At 36.1% G+C, this 26,371-nt stretch overlaps 1 protein-coding gene across 40 annotated transcripts in view; it reads left to right on the forward strand.

The window, feature by feature from the left end:
* The window catches only part of RIMS1 (regulating synaptic membrane exocytosis 1), a 389,052-nt gene that overhangs the window by 197,146 nt on the left and 165,535 nt on the right, over window positions 1–26,371 (forward strand). For all 40 annotated transcript variants that reach the window (XM_084889208.1, XM_084889221.1, XM_084889224.1 and 37 more), the window contains 2 exons: window positions 15,297–15,637; window positions 17,898–18,802. In XM_084889208.1, the coding sequence (XP_084745334.1) occupies window positions 15,297–15,637; window positions 17,898–18,802 (1,246 nt within the window). The remainder of the gene's footprint in view (window positions 1–15,296; window positions 15,638–17,897; window positions 18,803–26,371) is intronic.

Genomic DNA, 26,371 nt, shown 5'->3' on the forward strand with positions numbered 1-26,371 from the left:
TTCTCCTCCGCTGTGGATTGAGCCCACAATCTAGCCATGACCTACTGGTTCATGGGTCAATGCTCAACCACTGAGCTACACTGGCCAGGCCACAGCTGTTCTATGTATACACTACCAAAGCATGGTAAGCGCCCCTCCAGTTTTTAAGTCCATGTCAGTGGCCACAGAAACTATGGGAGATTCTATCCCATACTTAGAGCATGGAAATCTTTGATGAAGTAGATGTTCTATGCCTCTGATCCAGCTTTTAGGGAAATAAAATAAAACAATGTCTCCTCTCAATGCCTTCCTTTGTTCTGCACAAATAACCTACTAATGTCATCCCTGGTGGTCAGTACACATCATAGCAAGCGGTCGAACTCCAGGCCTGTCTAACTTCCGAGAGGACAATTTGCATATTAGCCTTTTATTATATTATAGGCCATTTACAGATTCAGCTGGTACGAAGGGAATTATGGAATACTGTAATACTTCACAGATAACTTTAACTGGTCGTAAGAAAAGACCATCTTTTGGTGATGGTGACAGTGACATGGGAGTTGGATCATCTTTGAATTGCAGCCCTATGTCCTGGGAAAAGGTCACAGCTTCTCTGGACTTAGTTTTTTACTTAAAAAAATGAAGTTATATTATTACCAACTGGCTCAGAGATATTGAATAGATAAAAGAGTAAGAAATTACTAGTATTGGAAAACTATACGAGTATAAGTCTTAGTTATTCTTTTTTTGCATTTTAAGTAGCATAAAAAAGAACTCGGTGAGTGTTCAAGCATTAATGCAGTTGGACCCTAATTTGGCTGTTTTTCTCTTAAAATCAATTAAACTATATTTCTTTTACTCATTGCAAACTGATAAAAATGGATAGTTAATCTCTGTTAGCTTCTACTATCTGAGGTAAAATGGTAACTTCATTCAACCATTGCTTTATGGCTGCATATCCATAAAGCCTCAAGAAGCATCCAGGAATTGTAATAAGCAAAATGTGGCCTGCATCTTCATGCTCCTAAACTAGATTGTTACTCATGATTCCTGTTCACATATTTCAACAGATGACTCTTCTATGGTTCCTCCTTTACATGCATTTTCGTCAGAAAGAATTATTTCAAGAGGAGATCATTTTGAGCCTTGCAAAATAATCAGAATTAAAATTTTTTTCAACCAGTTGATTTCAATTATTAGCAATTTCTCATATCTTTTTATTATTTGTTTCTCTGCGTGTGCTGACTACTTGTGGTAGTCAAACTCTGTGGCTAGGTGATTAGTTCAGAAACTTTATTATTTAATAAGCATGAATGACATTTACTTTTATGTGATATACACCCTTCTCAGCTACTTTTCCCCTAAATTTATTATTTTTCACACCAACTTTATTTTTTTGAGAATAGCATATTTTACTTTATTGATATATTCATTCCTTTGCTGTGAAGTTTGATTATTTTAGGTCAATATTTTATCAATACTACTGCAAGAGTTAAGCATAAATTATGTATAATCCACATTCATTTTTTAAGTAAAATATTAAGGTTGAGCCTGATTATAGAAGTAGGTTATAATGATGGATAATCTGCTTAGAGACATGTGTTTTGAGGATATTGTGCAGTTTGATCCATTAAATTCTCTTACAGTAACATCAACATGATTTTACTGTACATTTTTATCTTACTGCTTTTATTACTTTATTTATTATTTATTCTTCCACAAATAGCACATTGTTTTAAACATATTTTGGGGCACATATCTTTTTTCTAATTTAAAAAAAAACTGTTTTGATTAAGGTGTTACATATGTGTCCTCTTCCCTCATTACCCTCCCATCCCCCCCAACTCATGTCCTCACCCCCCTGTCGTCTGTGTCCATTGGTTAGGCTTATATGCATGCATACAAGTCCTTTGGTTGATCTCTCCCATCTACTCCCACCCTCCCCTACCTTATCTTATCTTATAATAGCAAAATTGTATCCCACAGACTACTTGGCAAGTTGTATAAAAGGACAAAGGATTGAAATTTTGATATTTCTTGAGGAAAATACCCTAAGGCACTGGAATAGAATATTTACAAGCCCATATTTATAAATAAAAAAACAGATCAGACATTTCTTTTCAAAACAGGGAAATAGACAAGTTTTTTTTTTTTTTAAATCACTATAAGGGGATCCTCAAAATATGAAAATTTTCACATTGTTATTTCTAAGAAATTTGATTGTTTAGAAAACACAAAGTTAGAAGGAGAGGGTGTGCTAAGGAAGAAATAGGAATTGACCAATTTAGTTTCTCAGGCATTGATTCATTACTTACGGTGTTTTTCATATATTTTTTTTAGTCTGTTGCTTTCTTTTAGTGGTGGAAGACCTACTCCCAGCATCTGTTGATAATACATATTGTGATTAGCAAGAAATTGTCAGTCTTTTTTCTCAAAAATCAAGGAAGTTAGAATCTTCCTATACTAACTAAAAGACTTATACTTGGGTAGTTTTCCAATACCAGAAATTTCTTACTCTTTTATCTATTCCATATCTCTGAGCAGTTGGTCATTATATTACCTCCATTTTTTAAGTAAAAAACTAAGTCCAGAGAAACTGTGACTTTCTCCCAGGCAGAATGGACATTTTCTCCATGAAGATCAAATAGGAGGAGGATGGCCTAAGGGTGACCAAATTAGCATTAGTGACAGCAGCAATATCATAATAAGAATTAATTTGCAAAACATAACATTTGAAAATTTCAACAATGGTGGAGGCAGACATTTTTGAAGCTGGTGTTTATTGAGCACATAATATTGTTGCAGTCAGTGTTCTCTGCTGTGCACGGGTGTATGTGTTTGTATCATACATCCATGTATTTTATCTCATCATTTAGCCCACTTTATTATTATCTCCATGTGACAGATGAGGAAACTGAGCCACAGCCCAATTACTCAAAGATCATGCTTGACTCACTCTATGCTTCACTTGGAGAAGGTTGTTAGGGAAAATCTGGGCAACAAATCACTTGAGGGGCTGATGTAAATGCAGATTTCTAGACTCCACCCCCAGAAATTTGAATAGATTTGGAATGGGGCCTAGAAATATGCATTTCTAATAATTTTTCAGTGATGCCTTTCCACAGACCACAATTGGAGTAGCACTGATCCTTGTTGTATACTATGATATTATAGGCTAAACACCAAGTATGGTTTAGTAATATGGTAACATCCCATTTATCCAAAATGCAACCTGCTATCAACTTCATGCTCTGAAAAACAGGTAAAGTAGGCAAAAAGATGGTGTGAAATTTCATAAATAATTTAACCATGTCCAAACAATTAAACCTATACTATTAATTCATAAGAGAGCCTCATGTGCTCTTAGTTTATTCATAGCTCATAACTGGATTTTATTATTAACCTTCAAGTTTGTAAAATTGAATTAGAAGAGAGGAAAAACCTACTGCAGTTTAGCAGGTCCCTTGGGAGAAGTATCTGATATTTTCAGCAAATAGTCAAATTAGCAAAACAGACAAAAGAATTTTAAACATAGCCAAAACAGGTTTGGCTCGGTGGATAGAGCCTAGGCCTGCAGACTGAAAGGTCCCAGGTTCGATTCCAGTCAAGGGCATGTACCTTGGTTGCGGGCACATCCCCAGTGGGGGGTGTGCAGGAGGCAGCCATCGATGTTTCTCTCTCATCAATGTTTCTAACTATCTCTCTCTCTCTTCCTCTCTGTAAAAAATCATAAAATATATTTAAAAAATAAATTTAAAAATATAGGAGGCTGGACCTATGATGTGCATAGTCCAGCTTGGCTGTGTATCTCAGTTGGACTTGAGTATTTTCCATTCTCACTGGTTGCAGCACAAACATATATATCTGCTTCTATAGTGATCGCTGTAGGAGGGAACAAAACATGAATCTAGAATCAAACAGAGTGGTTTCATATCCAAGCTTCTCTACTTCCTGACTGTGGATGACATTCAGCTTTCTACAGCTACGTTTTCTCATCTGTGAAGCAGTCATGGCAGTGCCTCCCTAGGTGGAGTAAATAAAACAGGGAGGCAAGTTCCCTAGCAGGATACCAAGTGTCATAGAGGTACAAATTTCTCCTCTGCTACCCTCCAAGGGCATGGAAGATAGAGGGGATTGGGTAGGTAGTCATTACCTGGATAGCTTCAGGTTGGCTATTTCAGCTGTGCCTCAGTTTTCCCATTTGCAAAGTGGAGTTAGTAATATCCTTTTTTCTGGAGTAGTGTAAGAATTATCAATAGTATGTATAAAGTGTTTGGTATATACTAGTTCTTCAATAAATGATAAATGTAATGATTATATTGGTCAACCTACCAATATTGCAAGTGTAAATATTTTGGAAATATTTGTATCTTACATGACAAAAAATTAAAGTGAAACTAACAAAAACAAAACAACTCCTGAAGGTCAATATAATTTATTCATTATGATCCTGGTTGTTTATAATTGCATTTTATATATGTTTAAGCTTTACCTTCACACAGAAAAACATATATACTTTAATATTTTGAATTTTTATCGTGATAATTTATGAATATGTTTGTATATCTGAATATATCCATATATGTATACATATAGATTTCAATCTGTCCCACATTCTCAATATTGCACAAAGCTTTCTATTATTACTCTTAGAGCATTAACTTACCTAGATTGGTTTTGGGTTGGGAATTTGAGATCTTAAAAATTTAATCTTGATATTATTATCCAGAAAAATATAGTTAAGAGACTTAGCTTAAGAGTGTAATAGAATTAAAGTCTGGCTTTTCTGCTCTGGAGTTTTGTGATTTATGATAATCTACTTACCCATATTAGACTCAATTCCTCATTCATAAAGTTATATAATATTTTCTACTATGGGTGTTTTTGGGATGACTACTAACATATATACCATGCACAACATGATATACATTATAAATTTCTAGTAAATAATATTGCTATCTACTTATTTTGTGTTTCATTACACATTTTGTAGTGATAATAATAAAATTAGATCATTTACACTTCAATAATTTTGTTCTAAAAAACCCCAAAAAACTAACATTGTCCTTAGTCTCAAAGACAACACACTTAATGGGTAGATAAATTAATAAGGGTCCAAAATGTTGTGGATATTTTGTGTAAGTTAAAAAAGGATAAAGAAAGGGACTGAATAACTCAATGTGGGGAGATCAAGAAAGGCTTTGAAGAACATTACATTTGGTCTTAGTTTATTTAGTTGAAGTAAAAAATTTTGTTAAAATTGTAATAATGAATATATAATGCAGAAGAGTGGATCAAAATAGGAAACAGAATACACATACAAACAATACCCCAGCTACCCAAATTTTCTTTAAATAAGAGAAAAATTAAAATACAAGCAAATTCAGAACAGAGCTAGCAAGTAAGTAGAGGTATGATTAGCTGACCATAACTTTTTAGACTCTTCGAAGGTAGAAAGCCCCAAAAACTTAATGAAAAAAAAAAAGCAAAAATATGCTAGCCCAAAACACAGCAATAAAAATTATTACCAAAATAAAAGCTAGAGAGTAAAGTATTATGTTAAGTGATAGTCAATATAAATACAAAAGGGGGAACTATCAATGCAATTAGTCAAGAAAATCATTCATAATGTGAAGGACACCTGAGTTCACCTCACCTCTCAGCTCTACCTCTACACATGTACACTTAAGAAAACAAGGCAGTAGCCTAGGTGACTAAGTCCCAGGCTAACACTCTAACAACTGAGGACTAGCAGTCTGAAGTCAAAGAAAATTAAATTACCTATTTGAGAAAGGTGCTTCGTATAGGAATAAGGAGGGAGGAATAATTCCTTAGGGTGGTGATGTTCCTTTTCCTTTCTCAGACTGGTAGAAAAAAACTTGATAATTTACCCAACGGATGTGCAGGTTATACATGTCTTATATTCTATGGTAAATATAAATTCCAGTATTGCCAACGATATTTTGATAGACTATTTTGTACATTCTCCGTGAATAGGTAATTTCTCACTAGTGTTTTCACTCTTACAGAGTTTAACAAACTATTTGAGACAGTTGTAAAGTTAATCCTTGAATAACACGGTTATGAAATTTGGATTGAGCTTCACTGAGAAGTGATATTGTCTAAGGATCTCTGCTGGGAATAATATAAATAAAGTGCTAGCCCTTACCCAGCACCAATGATACAGAGCAGGTGAGCTGTGCTTGGAGACAATCAACATGCTGTTAATAGAGAATAGCTCCAAAAGGGCTTTCTGTGCTATTAATTTTCATAATTCCTTCTGCCCAAAAAAGGTTTAAATATACTTCCAAGTTATGAGTATTTAAGTCATTGTTTAGTAGGTATTATAAATCATTATTGTTACACTTAGTAAATTAGAGGCTGTATTTTGAGGCAAAATATCATTAAAAGATTTTATTTTCCAAAGAATGATAGTGTCAAATAGTGGCCAGTATGCTTAGTATTCAAAAAAGTAAATAAATAAATAGGTAGGTAGATAAATAAAAAAATCCTTCAAACAAAGGGGAATTAAGAGAGTCCTACTTAATTATTTGTCACATGTTGACATTTTATAAAGTTACTTAACCTTAACCATGCAATTTGCATAACCCATGGGAGAGTATATACTGGCATTCTAAAATTTTAGCTAGGCATTTAAGGATAGTGAAAAATATTCCTTGGTATTATATTTTAAATATATGTTTTTCAGAATTCAATGTGCTTAGTAGAGCAGTGTTGGCTTAAATGAGGCTGATGATAAACAGCTAAAGCACCAGACTTGGATTAAAGTGGTCTGTTCTAAGCTCAGTCAAACTGTTAATCAAATGTGTCATTGGGGGCCAGTGACTTGAATGCAGTTTCTTTTCCTGGGATATGATGGCTTTTGAATGAGGTGGCCTATAAAATTCTTTCAAGTTCTAACATTCTGGTAATAAAACTATTATTTGCATTCTTTTGACAAAAAATATTTCATATCATGCTTTCAAATCAATTATTAAATTCTGCATTTGCCTTAGTGGGTCTTAAATTGTTTTGCCTTAGAAGAAATCTCTATTTTAATATTTGTAAACTGAGTATGTGAGGGGAAATTAATATAGCCTCCCTCTAAATATCAAGCACTTAAGTATCAAGTTGTAACCACTTTACACAAATTATCTCTTTTCAGAGAAAAAAAAAAGTAGCAAGTTAAGTATCATTGTCCTCCATTTGCAGAGGAGAAAATTTAAGCCTAGAAAGATAAATTAACTGACTTACTGTATTTCACAAAGCAGTAAACCAGATATGCCTAATAATTGGTGTGTTGTTTTTAACACGTTAGATAGTAAATTCCTCATGTATAATATGACATCTTTCCATTTCCTGGCAAAAGTAGATAACCATTTATATGTATTTTTAAAAATCCATCAGAACTTATTTCCAGATCATATACACTAATAAGGAAAATACTGTTTTTTTATGAGTGACTGCAGACTTTTTTTTTTAGTGTGAAACCTGTGCCAAATAACATTTTTTTCCAATATATATATACACATACAGAAATGCGGTTAACTCCAGCTTAAAATTAAGGAGGAACCATCTTGCAGTGACAGGTGTTTCTGCTATGTTATGATATCATTTCCAAGGTAACTAAACAGAGAAACAGAAAGGAAGGATTATGTTAGCAGGTGTGAAATAAACAGCAGGAGAACACTTTACAAAAACTTTATAAAACCTTGAAAATAGATGACAATTCTGGTAAATATTGCCACCAGCAATAATACATATGGAGTTAGGGAGGGGAGGGGGATGAAGTGCATAGTGAAAACTGGGCCAATGTTAATTTATTAGAAATAGGAGAACTTATTCTAAAAGCTTTCTCCATGATACAGTTTTTATTAAGCAAGTTATTTTTTCAAGTATTTTGATGGCTATAATTATGTTAGCTGTCATATATTGGTTTGTAGTGGCTGAACTCATGAACACATTACAGTGTTAATAGTGACTGTGTTTCTATGTTTTCCTTTTCTTTTTAAATAAAAGATGTTTCGGTTTCTTTCTAGCATATACACTCATGAAATGCTCTTGAATATAATGTTTACCTCAAAACTAGGAGTAGAAAGATATATGATTTCTTTTTAGGTATCTGTTTGGCAATGGTTTCTTGGAGGAAGAGAGGCATTTTAGAAAACTGGGGTGTGGAGTTAGTCCTATTTCAATCAATTAAGGTATTTCAAAACAGAAAATTATTTACGCTCATAGTTTTACAGATTATTAGTTCTAATTGCTTCATGGGATCAAGCATCAAAAAGGGATTAAAAAGCAAAGCACTCCTTGACAAAGTGTCAGCCAATTGGCTCTGGTGGCCAATTTCTGAGAGTAGGAAAACTTTATGGAGACAAGAGGCTGCCAACAATGGAGTGTGTATTATCTTCTTCAAATAAATACTCAGAAATGAAATTGCAGGATTATATGACAATTCTATTTTTAGTTTTTTGAGAAACATTCATATCTTATTCTAGAGTCACTGCAACAATTTACATTCGCACTAACAATGCACAAGGGTCCCTTTTCTCCATATCTTTGCCAAAACTTATTTCTTCTTTTTGTTTGGGATTTCCCTGATAATTAGTCATTGAGCATCTTTTCATCTACCTGTTGACCATCTGTATGCCTTCTTTGGAAAAATGTCTCTCGAGATCATCTGCCAATTTTTTAATCAGATTTTAAAAATTGTATTAGTTCTTTATATGTTTTGGATATTAACCCTTAACAGATATATGATTGCAAGTATTTTTTTTTCCCCATTCAGAGGTTGCCTTTTATTTTGTTGATGATTTCCTTTGCTGTGTAAAGCTTTTTAGTTTATAGCCCCATTTGTTAATTTTGTTTCTATTTTCTTTGCTTTTGTTGTCAGATTAAAAATAAATCATCACTATGATTGCTGGCAAGAAACTAACTGCCTTTGCTTTTTCTAAGACTTTTATGGCTTCAGGTTTTATATTAAGTAGTTAGTCCATGTTGAGTTAATTTTTTGTTTGGCGTAAGATGGTGGCCCATTTCCATTATTTTGCATTTGTCTGTCCAGTTTTCTCTCCATTTATTGAAGAGATTGTCCTTTCCCCATTGCATATTCTTGGTTCCTTTGTTGTATATTAATGGGATGTATATATGCTTATTTATTTCTGGGCTCTCCATTCTGTTCAATTGATCTATGTGTCAGTCAATAACATACTATTTTGATTATACAGCTTAATAATACAGTTTGAAATCTGAGAGTAATACCTCCAATCTTGGTTTTCTTGTTTTTCTTCTCTTCTCAATATCACTTTAACTATTTGAGGTCTTTTTTTTTATTTCATACAAATTTAAAAATTGTTCTATTTTTCTGAAAATGTCATTGGAATTTAAATAGGGATTGAATCTGAGATTGCTTTGAGTAATATGGGCATTTTACCAATATTAGTTTTTCTAATCCAGGAGCACAATATATCTATTTATTTTTATCTTTTTCAATGTTTTTTCATTGAAAAATGTTTTCAGTATACACAGCTGTTCACCTCCTAGGTTAAATTTATTACTAGGTATTTTATTCTTTTTGATGCAATTATAAATGGAATTGTTTTTTAATTTCTCTCTTATAGTTTGTTATTAGTATAAGCAACACATTTTTATATGTTAATTTTGAATGCTGCATCTTCACCAAATTTGATTATTCTAACAATTTTGGTGGAATCTTTAGGGACTTCTATATATTATATCATCCCATTTGTGACACTTTTACTCCTTCCTTTCCAATTTGCATGCTTTTTTATTTTTTTCTTGCCTAATTGCTCTGACTAGAATTTCTAATACTTTATTGAATAAAAATGGCAATAGTGGTGGGCATCCTTTTCAATATTAAGTATGATATTAGCTGTGGGCTTGTCATATATGGTTTTTATTATGTTTAGGTAAATTTACTCTATTCCCACCTTGTTGGCAGTTTAGTCATAAATGGATGTTAAATTTTGTCAAATGTTTTTCTGCATATATAGGGATGATCAGATGATTTTTATCCATCATTTTGTTAATGTGGTATATCACACTGACTGATTTGTGGATGTTGAACCATCCTTGCATACCTGGAGTAAATCTCATTTCATCATTGTGCATAATCATTTTAATGTATTATTGAATACGGTTTTCTAATATTTTGTTGAAAATTTTCATACTCATGTTCATCAGAGATATTGGCTTACAAATCTTATTATTATTATTTTGTTTGTGTGTGTGGAGTCTTGTCTGGTTTTGGTATCAAGGTCATGCTGCCCTCTGAAGATGAATTTCGAAGTGTTTTATCCTTTTCTACTCTCTGAAAGAGTTTGAGGATTGATATTAAATCTTCTTTGAATATTTGATACAATTTACCAGTGAAGCCATCTGGTTGGAAGATTTTGATTATTGATTCAATTTGTTCAGTCTGTTCAGGTTTTCTATTTCTTCATGATTCAGTCTTGGAGAGTTGTATTTTTCTAAGAATTTATTCATTTCTACTATGGCATCAATTTTTCTTATTTATAACCAGAGGCCCAATGCACGGAAATTCATGCCAGAGGAGGCCTTTCTTCTCCCAGCTGTTGGCTGGACCCGGGCTTCCCTCCTCCGGCTGCTGGCAGGCACCTGGGACCTGGGCGCTTTCCTCTGACCATCATCCAGAAGGACATCCGGTCTAATTAGCCTATTACCCTTTTATTATTATAGATTGGTTATAAGAGGGACATAGGGTTTTTATTTTATTTCCTTTGAACAAGGGTTCCTTGTATAATGAGTCTAATTTTAGGGGGATGCTTACTTGATAAAATGAGTTCAGAAGTTGAAATAGTTTCCCTTATTCTCTCTCTCTCTCTCTCTCTCTCTCTCTCTCTCTCTCTCTCTCGCTCTCTCTCTTTACTGTTTTTAAAAATGTAAGATTTGTATCATTTGCTCCTTAAATATATTTAAAATAATTTTCCACTGAAGATAGCTGGCTCTAGAATTTTCATTGTAAGTTGTTTTAAAATTATGAATTATACTTCTTTTGTCTTTTAACTATGAATTAAACTTCTTTACTAGTTTAAGGCTATTTGGATTTTCTATTTCTTCTTGAGCCAGTTGTGGTAATTTGAAATTTTGAAAGTTAAAATTACTATAACTGACACAAAATGGTAGTGTAAATTTTTTAAAAAATAAAGTACTGTATTAAACAAGTCAGTTTTAAAATTTAAGTGTAAAATATAGAATGAAAATTTAAACACAGGTTATCTTTTTTAAAATCTTCATGAATATATATATATATATATATATATGTGTGTGTGTGTGTGTGTGTGTGTGTGTGTAATATTAAATATCTTGCATGAATTCTTATAAGCAAGAAATTTTAATGTAAGAATTATGCACTTCTGTGTCATAATTCGCCTCAATAGTATCATCCAGAGTAAATCTAAGGCACATTTTTTTCTGCTCTGTGTTCCTGGTTCTATAAGCATTTCATGTGAGAGCACGTGTAAAGTATTTCTTCTATATGAATGACACTTTCTGTCAAATTCTCAATTTTATCCATGGAATTTGTATTCAATCTCATCCTTCCCGTCCCTTCCCTTCTCTCTCTCTCTCTCTCTCTCTCTCTCTCTCTCTCTCTCTCTCTCTCTCTCTCTTTTCTCTCGCTCTCTCTCTTTCTCTCTCTCTCTCTCTCCTTCTCTTTCTCTTTCTCTCTCCACATGTTAGGGGATGTTGTAATTTTTATTTCTCTGGATAAAATATTTCTATGGGTTTCATAAAATGATGAAATGTATTACTTATGGTTTCATTATGTGGGAAGATAGAATTTAAAATGCTGTTACATCAAAAGGACCGAATACATTTTTCAAATATTCTTCATATTTCTGATGTATGACATGGACTTTCAGAATCCATGTTGCTTCAAAATAACCTTTCATTTGATATGCATTTATTTGTTTGTTTAACATTTGTAAATTATTAAGCTGTTATTACACAGACCTGCTTTAGTTTGGATTAGTATGGAACATATCCCAGTATGCTCATTCAAGGTACCCTACATAGTGCAATCTCTAAAAGGTAGGTGCACGTGTGTGTGTGTGTGTGTGTGTGTGAAATAAGTAGCATTTTTAGTAGAACCAATTTTCTTATGCTCTTTTTAGAAAATTAGTTAAGAGAGGCTTCCCCTCCCACTTTGTGGTTATCTACATAGTTCCAGACAAGCAAAATGATACTTAATACTATATTCAAAAAGAGAATCTTTAAACATGCATAACTGTATTGCTTCTTAACTATTTGGCTCATTTTTATACATGTCTGTAATGTTTGATATGAAATATGTTAAAAAGTCAGAGAAAAATATTATATTTTCTTTATTACTCATATAAGCAATTTCTTTTTCTTTGTAAACATTGTGGCAGGAGTAATTTATATAACTAATAACTGAGATTGGGGATGGTACTTTAATTAAATATTTTGACTTTTTTGTAGTTAATTTTGCTTTCAAATTAGAGGAAAGATTAACCACACTTACAACCAGTTTTGAAATATAAATGTAAAAATGTTGTGGTGTGCAAGTAAATAAGATATAGGAAAATATTGGAATTAAACTGTATATTCCAAATTAGACTAAACACCACAAACATAAATGATTAAATAATATTTTAAAAATATTAAACCAGCTGCTTCTACTTACTCCCTAACTATAACCTATTAGGTAAATTTAAAGTGATATTAAGTGAATTGTTAAATTTAACTGTAATTACTAGTAACTATATTTTGTTTGCTTTTCTTGATACTGTAGTAATTCTGCACATAGTCAAAATTCAGAACTTTCCCAAATCTGGCAATTACATTTACTGGCCCATTTTTATGACACTTAAAATGTGAAGCAATCAAAATAAAATTTTTTTTAGAAAATATAAAGATGTACAATGAAGTGAACAGTCTCTTTTGCTCTTCTTTTAATCAATATCATCATGACCATTTTAACTCCACTTTGGAATTCTTATATTAATTATAATTTTTATTGTTTTTCTGTATGGTTTTAAAGAAAATTTGTAGACTTACCCTAAGTATGCTTTAATATTTTTGTAGAAAAGGGCTTAATTTAGGTTCTGAATAATATTTTGCTTATAATTAGTGTAATAAATACAAATTTATTGTCTACTTGATTGATATAAAATAGTCAGTGTGTCATAACCACCTCCTTTACTACAGCAGGCCCTCCAATAATGTTATTCCTTAGTGTTGTTTCCTCACAACATTGATGAGATGCCATAGGAACTTAACTCTTGTGTATATCAATTAGCCTGTGGTAAGTTTGGTTGTTCTGTTGTTTCACTTAAAGTTGTAGAACCTATCGATGACATTAAGTGAGGACTTACTGCACATGGATTGGTGTCAGACATGCTCACCACTTTTTTGTCAGTTAAGAGGCAACTGATGAGGAAGCACAGCCCCTGTCCCCATCTGGGGTGTAGGCAGCAGCAAATAGATGTCACTTGCGTGGAAGTCATGGCTCTGGGACATTGCCCTTCGATGTAATCTTTTGATATGTCCATGTGTAACCCATGAAGACTTCTGAGGGACCTTATTTATGTCAGAAGGAGATTGTGATACATTGGGAATAATAGAGTCTTATTAAGAAATTGAAGACGCATTCCACAAATCTATTTTGATAAAGGCTTATGCAATGCCTTGTTCATCTTGTTTAACATCTTAGAATGGGAATTCTGTGGTATCAATTATAAGACAAGATATAGATATTAGAGGCCCAATGCACGAAATGCGGGCAAGGGGCTTGCCTCGGCCTTCACAGCCCCTGCTTCATCCGGAAGGTCGTCTGGAAGTATGTCCTGTCTAATTAGCATATTATGCTTTTATTATACCAGTAGATCATGCCTGCCTGATTACTTTTGTGAAGCTAATTAATTTTACGATCTGAGGGAATGTAGAGGAATGAATTAAGCTTTAACAATCTTAAACATTCTTGCAAATCTCTCTGTCGTAGTTCTCCCCAGACATATTAGTTCATTGGAGTTCCCTCATTTAGAAAAGGCAGCAGTTTTTAACAGTTTATCTGCAACATTTTATATGTGAAAAATATATATTATCTTTTCTCACTCTTTTTCTTATGTTCACTTTAGCTTTTGTCAAATTTTATTGCTGCAGTTACAATTTTCCTCCTATCTATCTGAATGTTTCAGTTGTACATTTCCTTCTTTCTGCCAAATAAACAAAGCTGCTGCTTCTCCTCATTGTTTCTCATGTAAATGTACCTAGGATATTTTCATCCTTATGTGATATTTTTGAGTAATTGTTGACTGAATTTACATTTGTGAAAATGAGGGCCTCGAGTTTGGTAATCAGGTTTTGCATGGGGCAGTACTGTTTCTGAAATACAAATGAAAATGAAAGTGCGTCCAAAGGAAATTGGCTGAGGCAGCACGGTGAACTCACCACAAAGGAGCAGAGGTATTGAAGAGAAGGCTCATGGGGCTGCAGGCACCAATCTCAGCTCTGTGTCTGCTGGTGTCACTTTAATTATTTATTATTTTGATTATCATCATTGTCCTCATTATTACATTCATTTTAAATGTCAGAGCAGATATATAGATTTATTTCAAGTGGTCATACATCTTATAATTTATCAGTGGGTATGTTTCTAAATGACTGTCGCAGAAATAGCTCTCCTTGTGGAAACTATATCAGAGTTGTCACATATGAATAAACCCAGCCCCAGATGTATTGATTTAGTAAATATGGATGTGGAAAAATGATACTTAATCGCATAAACTGGAGGTTAGTCTACTACTAATGAACTAGGGAAAACACACAGCTTGAACTTTTTTTGTGCCTACTTTTATTATTTATTTTCCACAGAAATATATTTTAATATTGGCTTTAATAATTGGAGAAACCGGATACCTTCTAAACCCTTTAAGACACTAAAGTTTATGTACATAAATATTAATTCTATCGCTCCTTATAATGTCTTTCTAATCAATCAGCTCCCCTTTTAAAACAGTTTAGTAATATATTTTTTTAAACAAAACTGCAGGGTTAGTCATATAAAATGTGATGGATACACAGTAAAAGGAAACTCAGAATCTTAGGATTCGAATGGCACAGAAAAGGTTACCCAGAGGCACTGTCATTTCATATACTTTGACTTGTACAAGGATCTTTTACACAAGAAATTTATAAGGATAAATATGAAGTTGACAAAATTTTTCCCCCCTTAAAAGATGTTTTAGTTTGATGAAGATAAATTATTTCTAAATGGCATAGAAATTTTATATTGTTCTCTCTTCTTCGAATAGGTTATGTGGGTATGCAATTTATGTCGAAAGCAACAAGAAATCTTAACCAAGTCTGGGGCCTGGTTCTTTGGAAGTGGCCCTCAGCAGCCCAGTCAGGATGGAACCCTGAGTGACACGGCTACAGGTGCTGGCTCTGAGGTGCCCCGAGAAAAGAAAGCGCGGCTCCAGGAGCGATCCCGGTCTCAGACCCCCCTAAGCACCGCAGCTGCCTCCACCCAGGACACCGCTCCTCCCAGTGCACAACCAGACAGGAGCAAGGGGGCTGAGCCCGCCCAGCAAGCCATGGGGCCAGAACAGAAGCAGGCTGCATCCAGGTCTAGAAGTGAACCGCCAAGAGAGAGGTAATAGTTCCTTAACCCTGTAGGCAAAAGGCAAGGTCTTGTATTGACAACTCATTTTCAGGAATGTAACGGTCTTAAGAAAACATGTTTGGAAGCTAACATAGAAGGTAACAGGCCTGAAGAGTTATGTTTATCTTTAGAATGTATCATGCCTTTGGAGACCTTTGTTGAGAAGCATTTTGGTCATATTGTGTGCAGATATAAACTAGTCACCCTGTTGGGTATTAACTTCCAACCTTGAATTCAGCAAAGCTTTTAAATCATTTCTTCACTTGTAGCATTAGTCTTTAAGTAAATGTGTGCTCTGAGAGAATATGTGATGGGGTCACCTGACCCAGCGGAGAGTGGGTGGGTACATTAGCACGCCTTCTCTGAAAATATTTATTTTATACTGAGCTCTGAAAATTGACTAGGAGTTAACCAGGTGAAGAGTGGGATTGGTGTTCCAGGTATATGCAAGAGCATGTGGCCTAAAGGAAAATGACAATAGAGGAGCAAATGCCCTTTTGAATATACCAGTGACCGGCAAACTCATTAGTCAACAGAGCCAAATATCAACAGTACAACGATTGAAATTTCTTTGAGAGCCAAATTTTTAAACTTAAACTTCTTCTAATGTCACTTCTTCAAAGTAGACTCACCCAGGCCGTGGTATTTTGTGGAAGAGCCACACTCAAGGGCCAAAGAGCTGCATGTGGTAGTTTGCTAACCAAGGGATTATACCAATCACTCACTGATTGTATAAATACTTAAGAAAACAGTAAGGACATTGAGAGTGTAGAAGCAAAAGAGAGACAGGTAACAATTTTAGGGAGAGAAGCAAGACTTAAAGAATGGCAGTGTTTTAAATTATTGAAGAATCCTTGATCATATCTCATACACTCATCAGGAGTTAGTGGAAATGGAACAATTAAAGGTAGAGGTGAGAAAAACAATCATAAGCAAAGAATCATAGACTGGAGAACTCCTTCCATTTTCATAGTACTCTATCCTTTCATAAAGCATTTTCACAGATGGTATCTCCTTTCAGCCTCATAGGAACCCTGCAAGGTAAGCATTCTCTATCAGAATTTCAGGAAAATAAAATTAACACAATATAAACTTCTAACCAGATCAACTATGCCTTAAGCTTCCTCAAACTAACCCATATCTTAGCAATTACTATTTTGGTAACCCACAATAGAAATCGCCCCACTTTTCCCCCTTGATTTTGGTTTATTACTACTGCTTTTAGTCAAAGGATGTTGAAAAGTCCTCTTCTATGGACCTCAGGATTCCAAAATCAGCCTTAGTTTGTCTCCATTTTAATTGCATAGATTATATAGTGGTGTCAGAATGCTTAGCCAAGGCACCTACTTTTTGTAACTTCTGCAATAGTTGCTGGAACTTTCCAAAATCAAGAGTACACCAGTGTACAGAGAAGGGCCGGATGGAGCAACGGAATGATACAACATTCAAAGATTGGCAAACCCCTTTCTCTTCCTTTTATCTTGCCAGTGTCTTCAACAGGATAGAGAGAAAAGTAGAAGAAAACTGTTTTATTCTTTTGTACTATGTTCTGAAATTAGGGAGAGGGAAAGAAAAATGAATATTAATTTCAAATTTTCCAATATTTCTATTATTGTTGCCTACAGAAAGTAAAATAAAGATTAAGGGTCAGCCATTCCTTTCCTAACCAAGTTCTTAAAAAGGTGTTTGGGTGCACATGATCGCATTAGAATTACTTTTGTTCTACTATGGAAGAAATGCTATCAGATTTGATTTCTGAAATGGACATACTTGTATGTCCATTCTTGAAACGTTTCAGGTACAGTAAAAGATTGTCACTATCTATTGTCCAAACAGATATCAAGTATATATTTAGTTTTGAATTGGTTTATGTCCTTTTGCTCCTAGATTATTACCTGTATTCGTTTCATCTAACATATTCTTAGTCTTCGGTTCACAGTTGTTAGCATACAACTTATTCATTTATTGAATTAGATTACTGATGGCACTTATGGAGCTAGTTAATTTATAGAGAATTTGAAATGTACCAATACTTTCTAAAGTCCCAGAGCCTATTGTAATGCAACTTGTGTTAGAAAGCTAGTCGGATATACAGGTTTAAAAAAACGGTTCCTTGTCAAGTCGCTTTTCATTAGACATCCAATTATAAGCAATTATTCGAAAGGCTTTACATCTGGAAAACGAAGGTCTGGTCTTCGCTTTAGGCTTTCCACACGGGCTCTGCTTGACAAAGTGCCTTTGTCCATCGCAGGAAGAAGACGCCTGGGCTCCCCGACCAGAATGGCAAAGGCGCCCCGAAGAGCGATCGAAGACGCGTGCCCAAGGCCTCCGCGCCGCCCGGGGAGGCGGCCCCGGAGGATCGGGAGCGGAGAGAAAGGCGGGAGAGCCGGCGGCTGGAGAAAGGCCGCTCCCAGGACTACTCGGACCTGCACCTGCAGGGGAAACGCGAGGAGGGCGCCGCCGCCGCAGCCGAGGGGAAGCCCAGGGGCGAGGAGTACCAGACCCGGTACCGCAGCGACCCCAACCTGGCGCGGTACCCGGTGACGGCGCCGCCGGAGGAGCAGCAGATGCGCATGCACGCCCGCGTGTCCCGCGCCCGGCACGAGCGGCGCCACAGCGACGTGGCGCTCCCGCACACCGAGGCCGCCGCCGGCCCCGCGGGCAAGGCGGGCCCCGAGGGCAAGGCGGGCCCGCGCGCCCCCGCCGCGCCCCGGCCCGGGCCGCCCGCCGCGCCGCGGACCCAGCCGGCCGAGAGGACGGCGGAGGCCCGGGCACCGGCGCCGGGCGCCAAGCCGCCGGCGAAGAACCCCAGCCCGCCGGCGGCGCCCCGGCATGGGCCGGCCCCCGCGCCCGCAGCCCAGGAGCCCCGAGCGCCCGAGCCGCTCCGCAAGCAGAGCCGCCTGGACCCCAGCTCGGCGGCCGTGCTGGTGCGCAAGGCCAAGCGCGAGAAGGCGGAGACCATGCTGCGCAACGACTCGCTCAGCTCCGACCAGTCCGAGTCGGTGCGGCCGTCCCCGCCCAAGCCGCACCGGCCCAAGCGCGGCGGCAAGCGGCGGCAGATGTCGGTGAGCAGCTCGGAGGAGGAGGGCGTGTCCACGCCGGAGTACACGAGCTGCGAGGACGTGGAGCTGGAGAGCGAGAGCGTCAGCGAGAAAGGTGAGGCGGGGCGCGGGCGGGGCGCGCGGGGGCGGGAGGGGTGCGGGGCGGGGGTGGAGGGTGGAGGGTGGAGGGGGGTCGGAGGTGCCTGGGTGCTGAGTTGGGGGGGAACCTCTGCCTGATTTGGAAGAGTGGCTTCTCATGGACCAGGTGATGACTAAGCTTATCACTGCGGTGTGGACTGTTAGAAAGTTGCTGAAAGATGACTTGACAAGGGGAAAACCATGTGTTTGCCATTAGATTTCATTAGATGGATGCTAACTAACGTGTGGTCATAACCATTTCTCAGTAATAGGTATGCCAGCCCATCGTGCGGCATGCCTTAAACTTATATATACAGAGCCAGATGTCAATGGTATCTGAGTAAAAGTGGAGAAAAATGCCTCAGAGTGGGAGGGGAGAAGGTATGGCTTGGGAAGCTCACAGTTTCAATCTCAGTGAATGGAAGGTGATAGTTGTTTTGTTGTTGTTTGTTTTGGATGGGATTTTAAAACAACCAGAAGCTCCACATGTGGGTTATAAGAGCTCTTCATGGTTTGGGTGCCTGTCATTCTGTGAACTTCAGTAATGTCTTATGTTTTTAGGTTGTTATTTTGGGGTGGGTTGATTGGGGGGAAATTGCTTCTTTTCTAGAAAACGAAAACGATGCCTGGTAAATGGAAGTGTGCCTTTAAAAAGAAAGACTTCAGTGGGGTAGTATTCTTCAAGTTTCAAGAGAGATTTCTTCACAAAGGTTGTGTCATGGAGAAGTTATATATTGTGCTTCGGCTTTACAGTAACTTTGGGATGCAAAGTTCGTTTTACCTATTACATTGCAGAAGGTTTTGGAACACTGAGTGACGGGCTGCCTTTTTTTCTGTCTAAACCTTCACTCTACAATACCATAGCTGCATGTAGCTATTTAAATTTCAATTAATTAAAATTAAATAGGCATAAAAATAATTAACTTCCCCACTTGCACTAGCCCCATTGCAAGTGTTCAGGAACGATCATCAGAGAAAGTTCCTTTATTTTTTTAAATATTTAATGTTGAAAGTATTACAGATGTCCCTCTTTTTCACCCCCATTAACCCCCTCCATTCCTCAGCTCCCACGCCCCCTCAGTCTTCTTGGCACTATTGTCTGTGTCCTTGGGTTATGCAAATATGCATATAAGTTATATTGTTAAACTCTCCCCACCCTCATCCCTACTTAGATAACACTGGTTTAGAAAATATGTCAATTGATCATTAAAAATGTATGTTTGGTTTGAATATTCACTCCCATTTAAACTGGACACAATCCTAAATTTAATGGTGGGAGTCATCATTCTCATTGCATTGTTGGGGTCCTTGTATGCGTCTTATATAATTTATATTTTGGGATGCTTATTTACATAGTTTTTGGCTTGCTTTATAATTGCTATATTATGTACTAAATATTATAACTTGATAAAAGTATCACTTTTCTTTCTCACCCTCTCTATCTCTAAACTACATGGAAGTTCTCTCTCTCTCTCTCTCTCTCTATATATATATATATATATATATATATATATATAAAATAAAGAATAAAGAAATAAGCAATAAAGAATAATATATATATATAATAAAGAATAAAGAAATAAGCAATAAAGAATAATATATATATATATATATATATATATATATATATATATATATATATATAAATAGAGAGAGAGAGAGAGATGTCTAATACCACAATGACTCTGAGATAGTCACCCATACATATAATATACAAGGAAAACATTAAAAATGCTTTTATATATTGTAGGCTTCAATGTGGTCAGAAGAGGAAGAATGATTTGGGAAGAAATTTCTTAGGAAAAGAGTAGATGCTATCTTGTGAGTTTCAGGGTCACGGGAAGAATATTACCATGGAATAAAACTTAAAGAGCAGTCGGAGACAGAAATTAAAGTAGCATTTTTATTATATCCCATGCATTTTCTTGTACAGTTTATCAGTTATACATATAAGTTAAACATTTAATACAATGTTTCCCTCTCTTAGTATGTTCAGATTGCTATCACAAAATGCCACAGACTGTAGCTTATAAACAACAGAAAATTTATTTTTCGCCATTCTCCAGGCTGGGAATTCCAAGATCAGCATGCCAGTGTGGTCAGGTTCTGTTGAAGGCCCTCTTCTTGGTTCATAGTTGGAACCTCCATGATTTGTCCGCACATGGTGGAGGGGGCTGGGAAGCTCTGTGGGGTCTCTTTCCCAAGAGCATTAATCTCATTTATGAAGGGTCCACCCTCAAATCCAAGGCCCCTACCTCTAATACCATCATTTTTAGGGGTTAGGATTTCAACCTCTGGATTTGGGGCAGGGAGATTAGGGGGGAGGGGAGAGACAAACATTCAGATTATAGCACTGTCATAAGTCAACTACTTAATATATATGTATTATTCTTGTAATTCATATTATTATGCTGAGGTGGTTTGTAAATTTATTAGCAAATATGTATTTAGCACATTTGGTAGATAAACTGAGGTTTAAAAAAGTATATGCACTATGCTGTCTGGAGCTTACATTGTGTTGACAGAAATAAGCAATATAGAATAATTGTACAATGAAATACATTTGAAGGGGGGGCTTGGGAAACATCTGTAATAGTGTTAAATAGACACTTCAAATGGACTTTTCTTCAGGTTACATTGATATAATTTTGCTATATGTCCAACCATTCAATAAAAAGATAAACTGATCAAATGATATCTGAAAAATAGCCCAACATTTATATTGAATATAATCTTTTACATATAGTGTAATTCAACCCCCCCACCCATACACACACACAGATTATAAGTAAGATCTATCTAATGGGTTCATATAAAAATTGAGGTCAACTGCCATATGTTTTCAACATGAATGTTATTCATATTACTTTTGCTAACTGGAAACAAAATGAGCATCTCTTGTCTCATAGCTTATAAATAATAACAGATAAAATTTTCTATACAGAAGAAAAACAGCGAACTTAATCTTGCTTATGAGATAGAAGTTGCATTTTTAAGATTTTTTTTTTATTGACTTCAGAGGGGATGTGAGAGGGAGAGATAGAAACATTAATGAAGAGAGACAACCATTGATCATCTGCCTCCTACACTCCCCCTTCTGGGGATCAAGCCCACAACTGGGAAGTGCCCTTTCTGGGAATCAAACCATGACCTTCGGGTTCATAGATTGATGCTCAACCTTTAACCACACCAGTAGGGTAAGATAGAAGTTGAATTTTAAGTGAAATTACTAATATAATTCATTTGGAGAAAGTCTAGTGAAGATTTGTGCCCCTAAGGAATTGAGTAATCAGGCCTAACAGTAAAGAAGAGACATGTTGGTGCCAATGCGGATGAGGGAAAGAAATTCTGCCAGTTATGAGAAGAAATATAGAAGCATTGCTGCTTGAGCAGATGAGTAAATAACTTAAAATTGCAAGGAACTTACAGTATACACCCTCAGACAAAACAAGTTGGAAAAAAAGTTTGGTGTTGGATTATTGGACATCCTTCATTTTTTAATCCTCTTCTTCTTGTTGACTTGGTGTAATCTGAGAAAATACAACACAAATCATATGACCGAACTTTGAAAAGAACTTTATGAGTGTCTTCTTTTTTAAAAAAATATATTTTATTGATTTTTTTACAGAGAGGAAGAGAGAGGGATAGAGAGTTAGAAACATAGATGAGAGAGAATCATCGATCAGCTGCCTCCTGCACACCCCCCCCCCCCCCCCCCCCGGGATGTGCCCGCAACCAAGGCACATGCCCCTGGCCGGAATCGAACCGGGACCTTTCGGACCCATGCTCTACACTGAGCCAAGCCGGTTTCGGCAATGAGTGTCTTCTTAGGTCCACTTGTAAAGCAAGGGCTAATTGGTTTGTTTGTAGCTGTTACTATTAGGCAGTGCTTAGTTGTCCTTTTAGGAGCATGTGATCTGGATTATTGGTAAGAAATGATACTCTCAAATTTGTAAAAAAATGAGTGGTTGAAAGTGAGTAATAACAGATGTGAATTCTCCTCTTAAAGACTCATATGACCACGGTGTGGGCTATGAGAACTATTGACTATTCAATTTGGGTAACTGACAAGGTAAACGTTAGGAAGTCAGGAGTAAGAGTTGGGAACTCTTGCAACAATCACATTGCAAGGGAAACTTGTTCATGTAATGCTTTGTATTCTTCTTTGCCATTAAACTCAAAGTATTGCGGCTCCAGAAGTACAATCTTAAATTGAATGAACAACAAAGGCCACAAAATATGAATTGAAGCAGAATAAAATAAAAAAAAGATGTAAATAAGTAAACACATTGATGCTAGAAGAGAGAATTCAAGAGAAGCAGTGTGCTTTGAAAACAAACAGAACAAAATTCTAATTCTTGGTCCAGTTTGTTACATTCTGAGATGCCTACCCCCATTTTCAGGGCAACTTCCCCACCCAAATGCACAGATATTCTTTGTAAATATTTTTGAATTGTTAAGGTTAATAACCAAGATGAAAAGAAAAGCTTTGAGTACCAAAACCCAAAGCACCGGAGTGCTTGGACGGCCACATGACCAGACTTGAGACCACAAATGCTCTTGCTGGTAGGAGTTAATTATCCTAACCAGGAAGTAAAATAACCTAATCCGAGACATTAAAATACAGGCTAATATTAGCCTGTAAACTCCCTTGGGTCCAGAAGGCAACCATGAGATTGATCTATAAGGAAGCCTCTATAAATCTTGGAATGCCCAAAGGATGAATCCAGAGTTCAAAATTAGGAAACAGGAATTTCAACACCCTTAAATATACTAAGAAGAAATAGGGGAAAATATAAGCTTTTGGAAGTTAAAAAATAAACCTGATCAGATGCAAAAATAGTAATAGTTACTAAACTGCCTTTGCACCTAATCAGCAAGGTATTTTAGACTACCTCTCGTCAGTGCCCTCGAAGTTCAGAGCAAGCCCATTGTTTAACTGCGATTCTATGAACATGTAACCATCAATCAATTCCAAGTTCTCAGAAAACCTACTTAGGTATCTATTTCTGAGAAAATCACTTAAAGGTGTATGCACTCAAGAAAAAGAATAATGATCACGGAAATGGAGCATATGAAAAACAAGAAATAGTAGAGCTAACCTAGGATTTCAAGGCCAAGAAAACTCTGAATGACATTGTGTGCAGAAAGCAATTTGTCCAAATTAAAACTGAAGGTCATTTCCAGGAGGCTTCAAAAGAATATCTTTATATTAAGGAGAATTTCATAGATTATAATAAATACCTAATATCTAAGTTATATAACATTATTGACCTGGTAAAGAAAGGTGGTCTCTCTTTTCACAACTAAAAAGGAACGAACACTGAGGGGGAGGAGGGAAACTGGTAAGGAGAATCATCATTCAGATATGAGGAAAAGAAAAATGTGATTTTAATTGATACAGCCTAGTTGACTGTTAATTTAGGTACATTTGCTTCTGAGTGAACAGGAACCCAGATAGTTTGGAAATTTAACCTCTTAACATTATTGTTGTTATTTTTACTTGGCTCTGGAGTATTTACATGTAATAATATTATGAATACCACTTAACAGTTTCAATTTTTAGAAAAACACCCTTCCCTATTGAACACTTATATTTGTTTATAAAATTGAATATATTTTGTTCATGTCAAAATTAATGGAAACTGACTTATATGGGGGATGAAGAAATTGGGAGACAGGGAGGTAAGCACATGAATATTCTCATCTAAAATGTTTAAAGAATTAAAATATATTCTTCAAATTTTAAGACAATAAATAGAGGATCAAGAGCATTTAAATATAGGACTATAAAAAGAGAGATATAACTATTAGTTTTTGAAAGCAAAGGATGTACTAGTAAATAAAGTGATCTGAAGTTTCTTCTTTAATTTGTTTTTAACCTTAGATAATATTTTAAAATTAGAAACCAATGGACAACAACCCAAATAAACCAGTCAACATATAAAGGTAATTTTTTTTACAAATTAGAGTGCTTTCCATTAGAAGAACTAAAAAATAAATATTTACAAACTATTGATAGAAGCCCAATGCATGAAGATTAGTGCAAGAATGGGCCTTCCCCTGGCTGCGGGCACTGCTTTCGCTCCTGCTGGAGCCATCTTTCCACCTTCCCATGCTGCCCAGAGGCCTGGAGTGGCTGGGGCACTGTGGGACGCCTGCATTATCACTATGGTGATGACACAAGCTTCCCACATCCAGCTAGACACCTGTGTATGCAAATTAACCTGCCATCTTTATTGGGTTAATTTGTATACTCACTCCTGGTTGGCTGGTAGGTGTTGTAAAGGTACAGTCAATTTGCAACTTTCTCTTTTATTAATATAGATAAGGATAGGAAGTGGAATAGATAGTGTGGGGACATGAGGGGAAATATGGGGACATAAGGGCACTACATATCAAGGCCTTATTTATTTTTATTTTCATCATGTGTATACATTAATTTGATATCTATTAAAATTGGAAAACAAAAGGATCGCTATTTAACATCCCCTTTATTAAGTTACAAGTAACCAGTTTGGATGTCTTCTGGGGCCTTTCATAACTTTCATTTTAGCCGCAGATACTCAAAACAGCATGGTTCCATATGGAACTGTAATAGCATTGGCTTCCCTATTACCTCTTATGCATTAATCTTTCATTGATTCCTGCTAAATGATAGGATTGGGGGATTGGGAATATACTGACTTAAACATAGTCCCTGCCCTTAGTAGCCCTCTTGGATGTGCCCACCTGATTTCTTTTGTTCTCCTTTTATAAACTTCTGCCCTGTCCCATTTCACATAGAGGCTGATGAACAAAATTACAGACCTCTAGCTCCTGTACTCAATCTTTAATTAAACGATTTCTCTAGTTTCTTTCTTAATTTGTTCTCTTAATTTATGAAGAGGAAAGAGATTGCTGGACTGGTAGTTGGTGAAGTTGACATTTATCACAAATACCCAACTGTTCTACCTGGCCTGATTGTCTTTGCTATTACAGAAGACAGAGATGAGAATAGGCATAAAAGAGAAGAGAAATTGTTTTGTATTGCTGAGGGAAAGGTAAGTTTAATTCTCCCTTTCAAGACGTGGCTTAGGGTTTTAGCTGCTTCAGTTTAAATGCCATAGTGGGAGCTGGAGAACTTCTTTGTACAGTGAATATGGAATGGACATTAGATAAAATGGACATTTAATCATCTGTGCAATTTAAATCCTAGGAAGAGATTGAGAAGATTCAGATAACTGTGTGTGTGTGTGTGTGTGTGTGTGTGTGTGTGTGTGTGACCTGTACTATATACTAATTATTAATTTCTAAGAATATGCATTAAGAAAATTTTGGATATCATTATGGTGAGAAGCTGACTTTTTCAGGGTTACAATTTCTGCCTAATATATAAATGACTCAAAAATCTTGATTCTAAAACAGGAGTGATATGTCTAAAATGTATTCTATAAAAAGAAATTAAGTCTGGAAATCTAACATGATTATATCCAGTAATATTTCTCCCAAATTAATCCATAGCTAGAAATATTGGTCATTAAGTTATAGCTGAAATAAATTCTTA

Source organism: Pipistrellus hanaki (genome assembly GCF_964339955.1).
Source record: "Pipistrellus hanaki genome assembly, chromosome: 7".
Taxonomy (NCBI): Eukaryota; Metazoa; Chordata; class Mammalia; order Chiroptera; family Vespertilionidae; genus Pipistrellus; species Pipistrellus hanaki.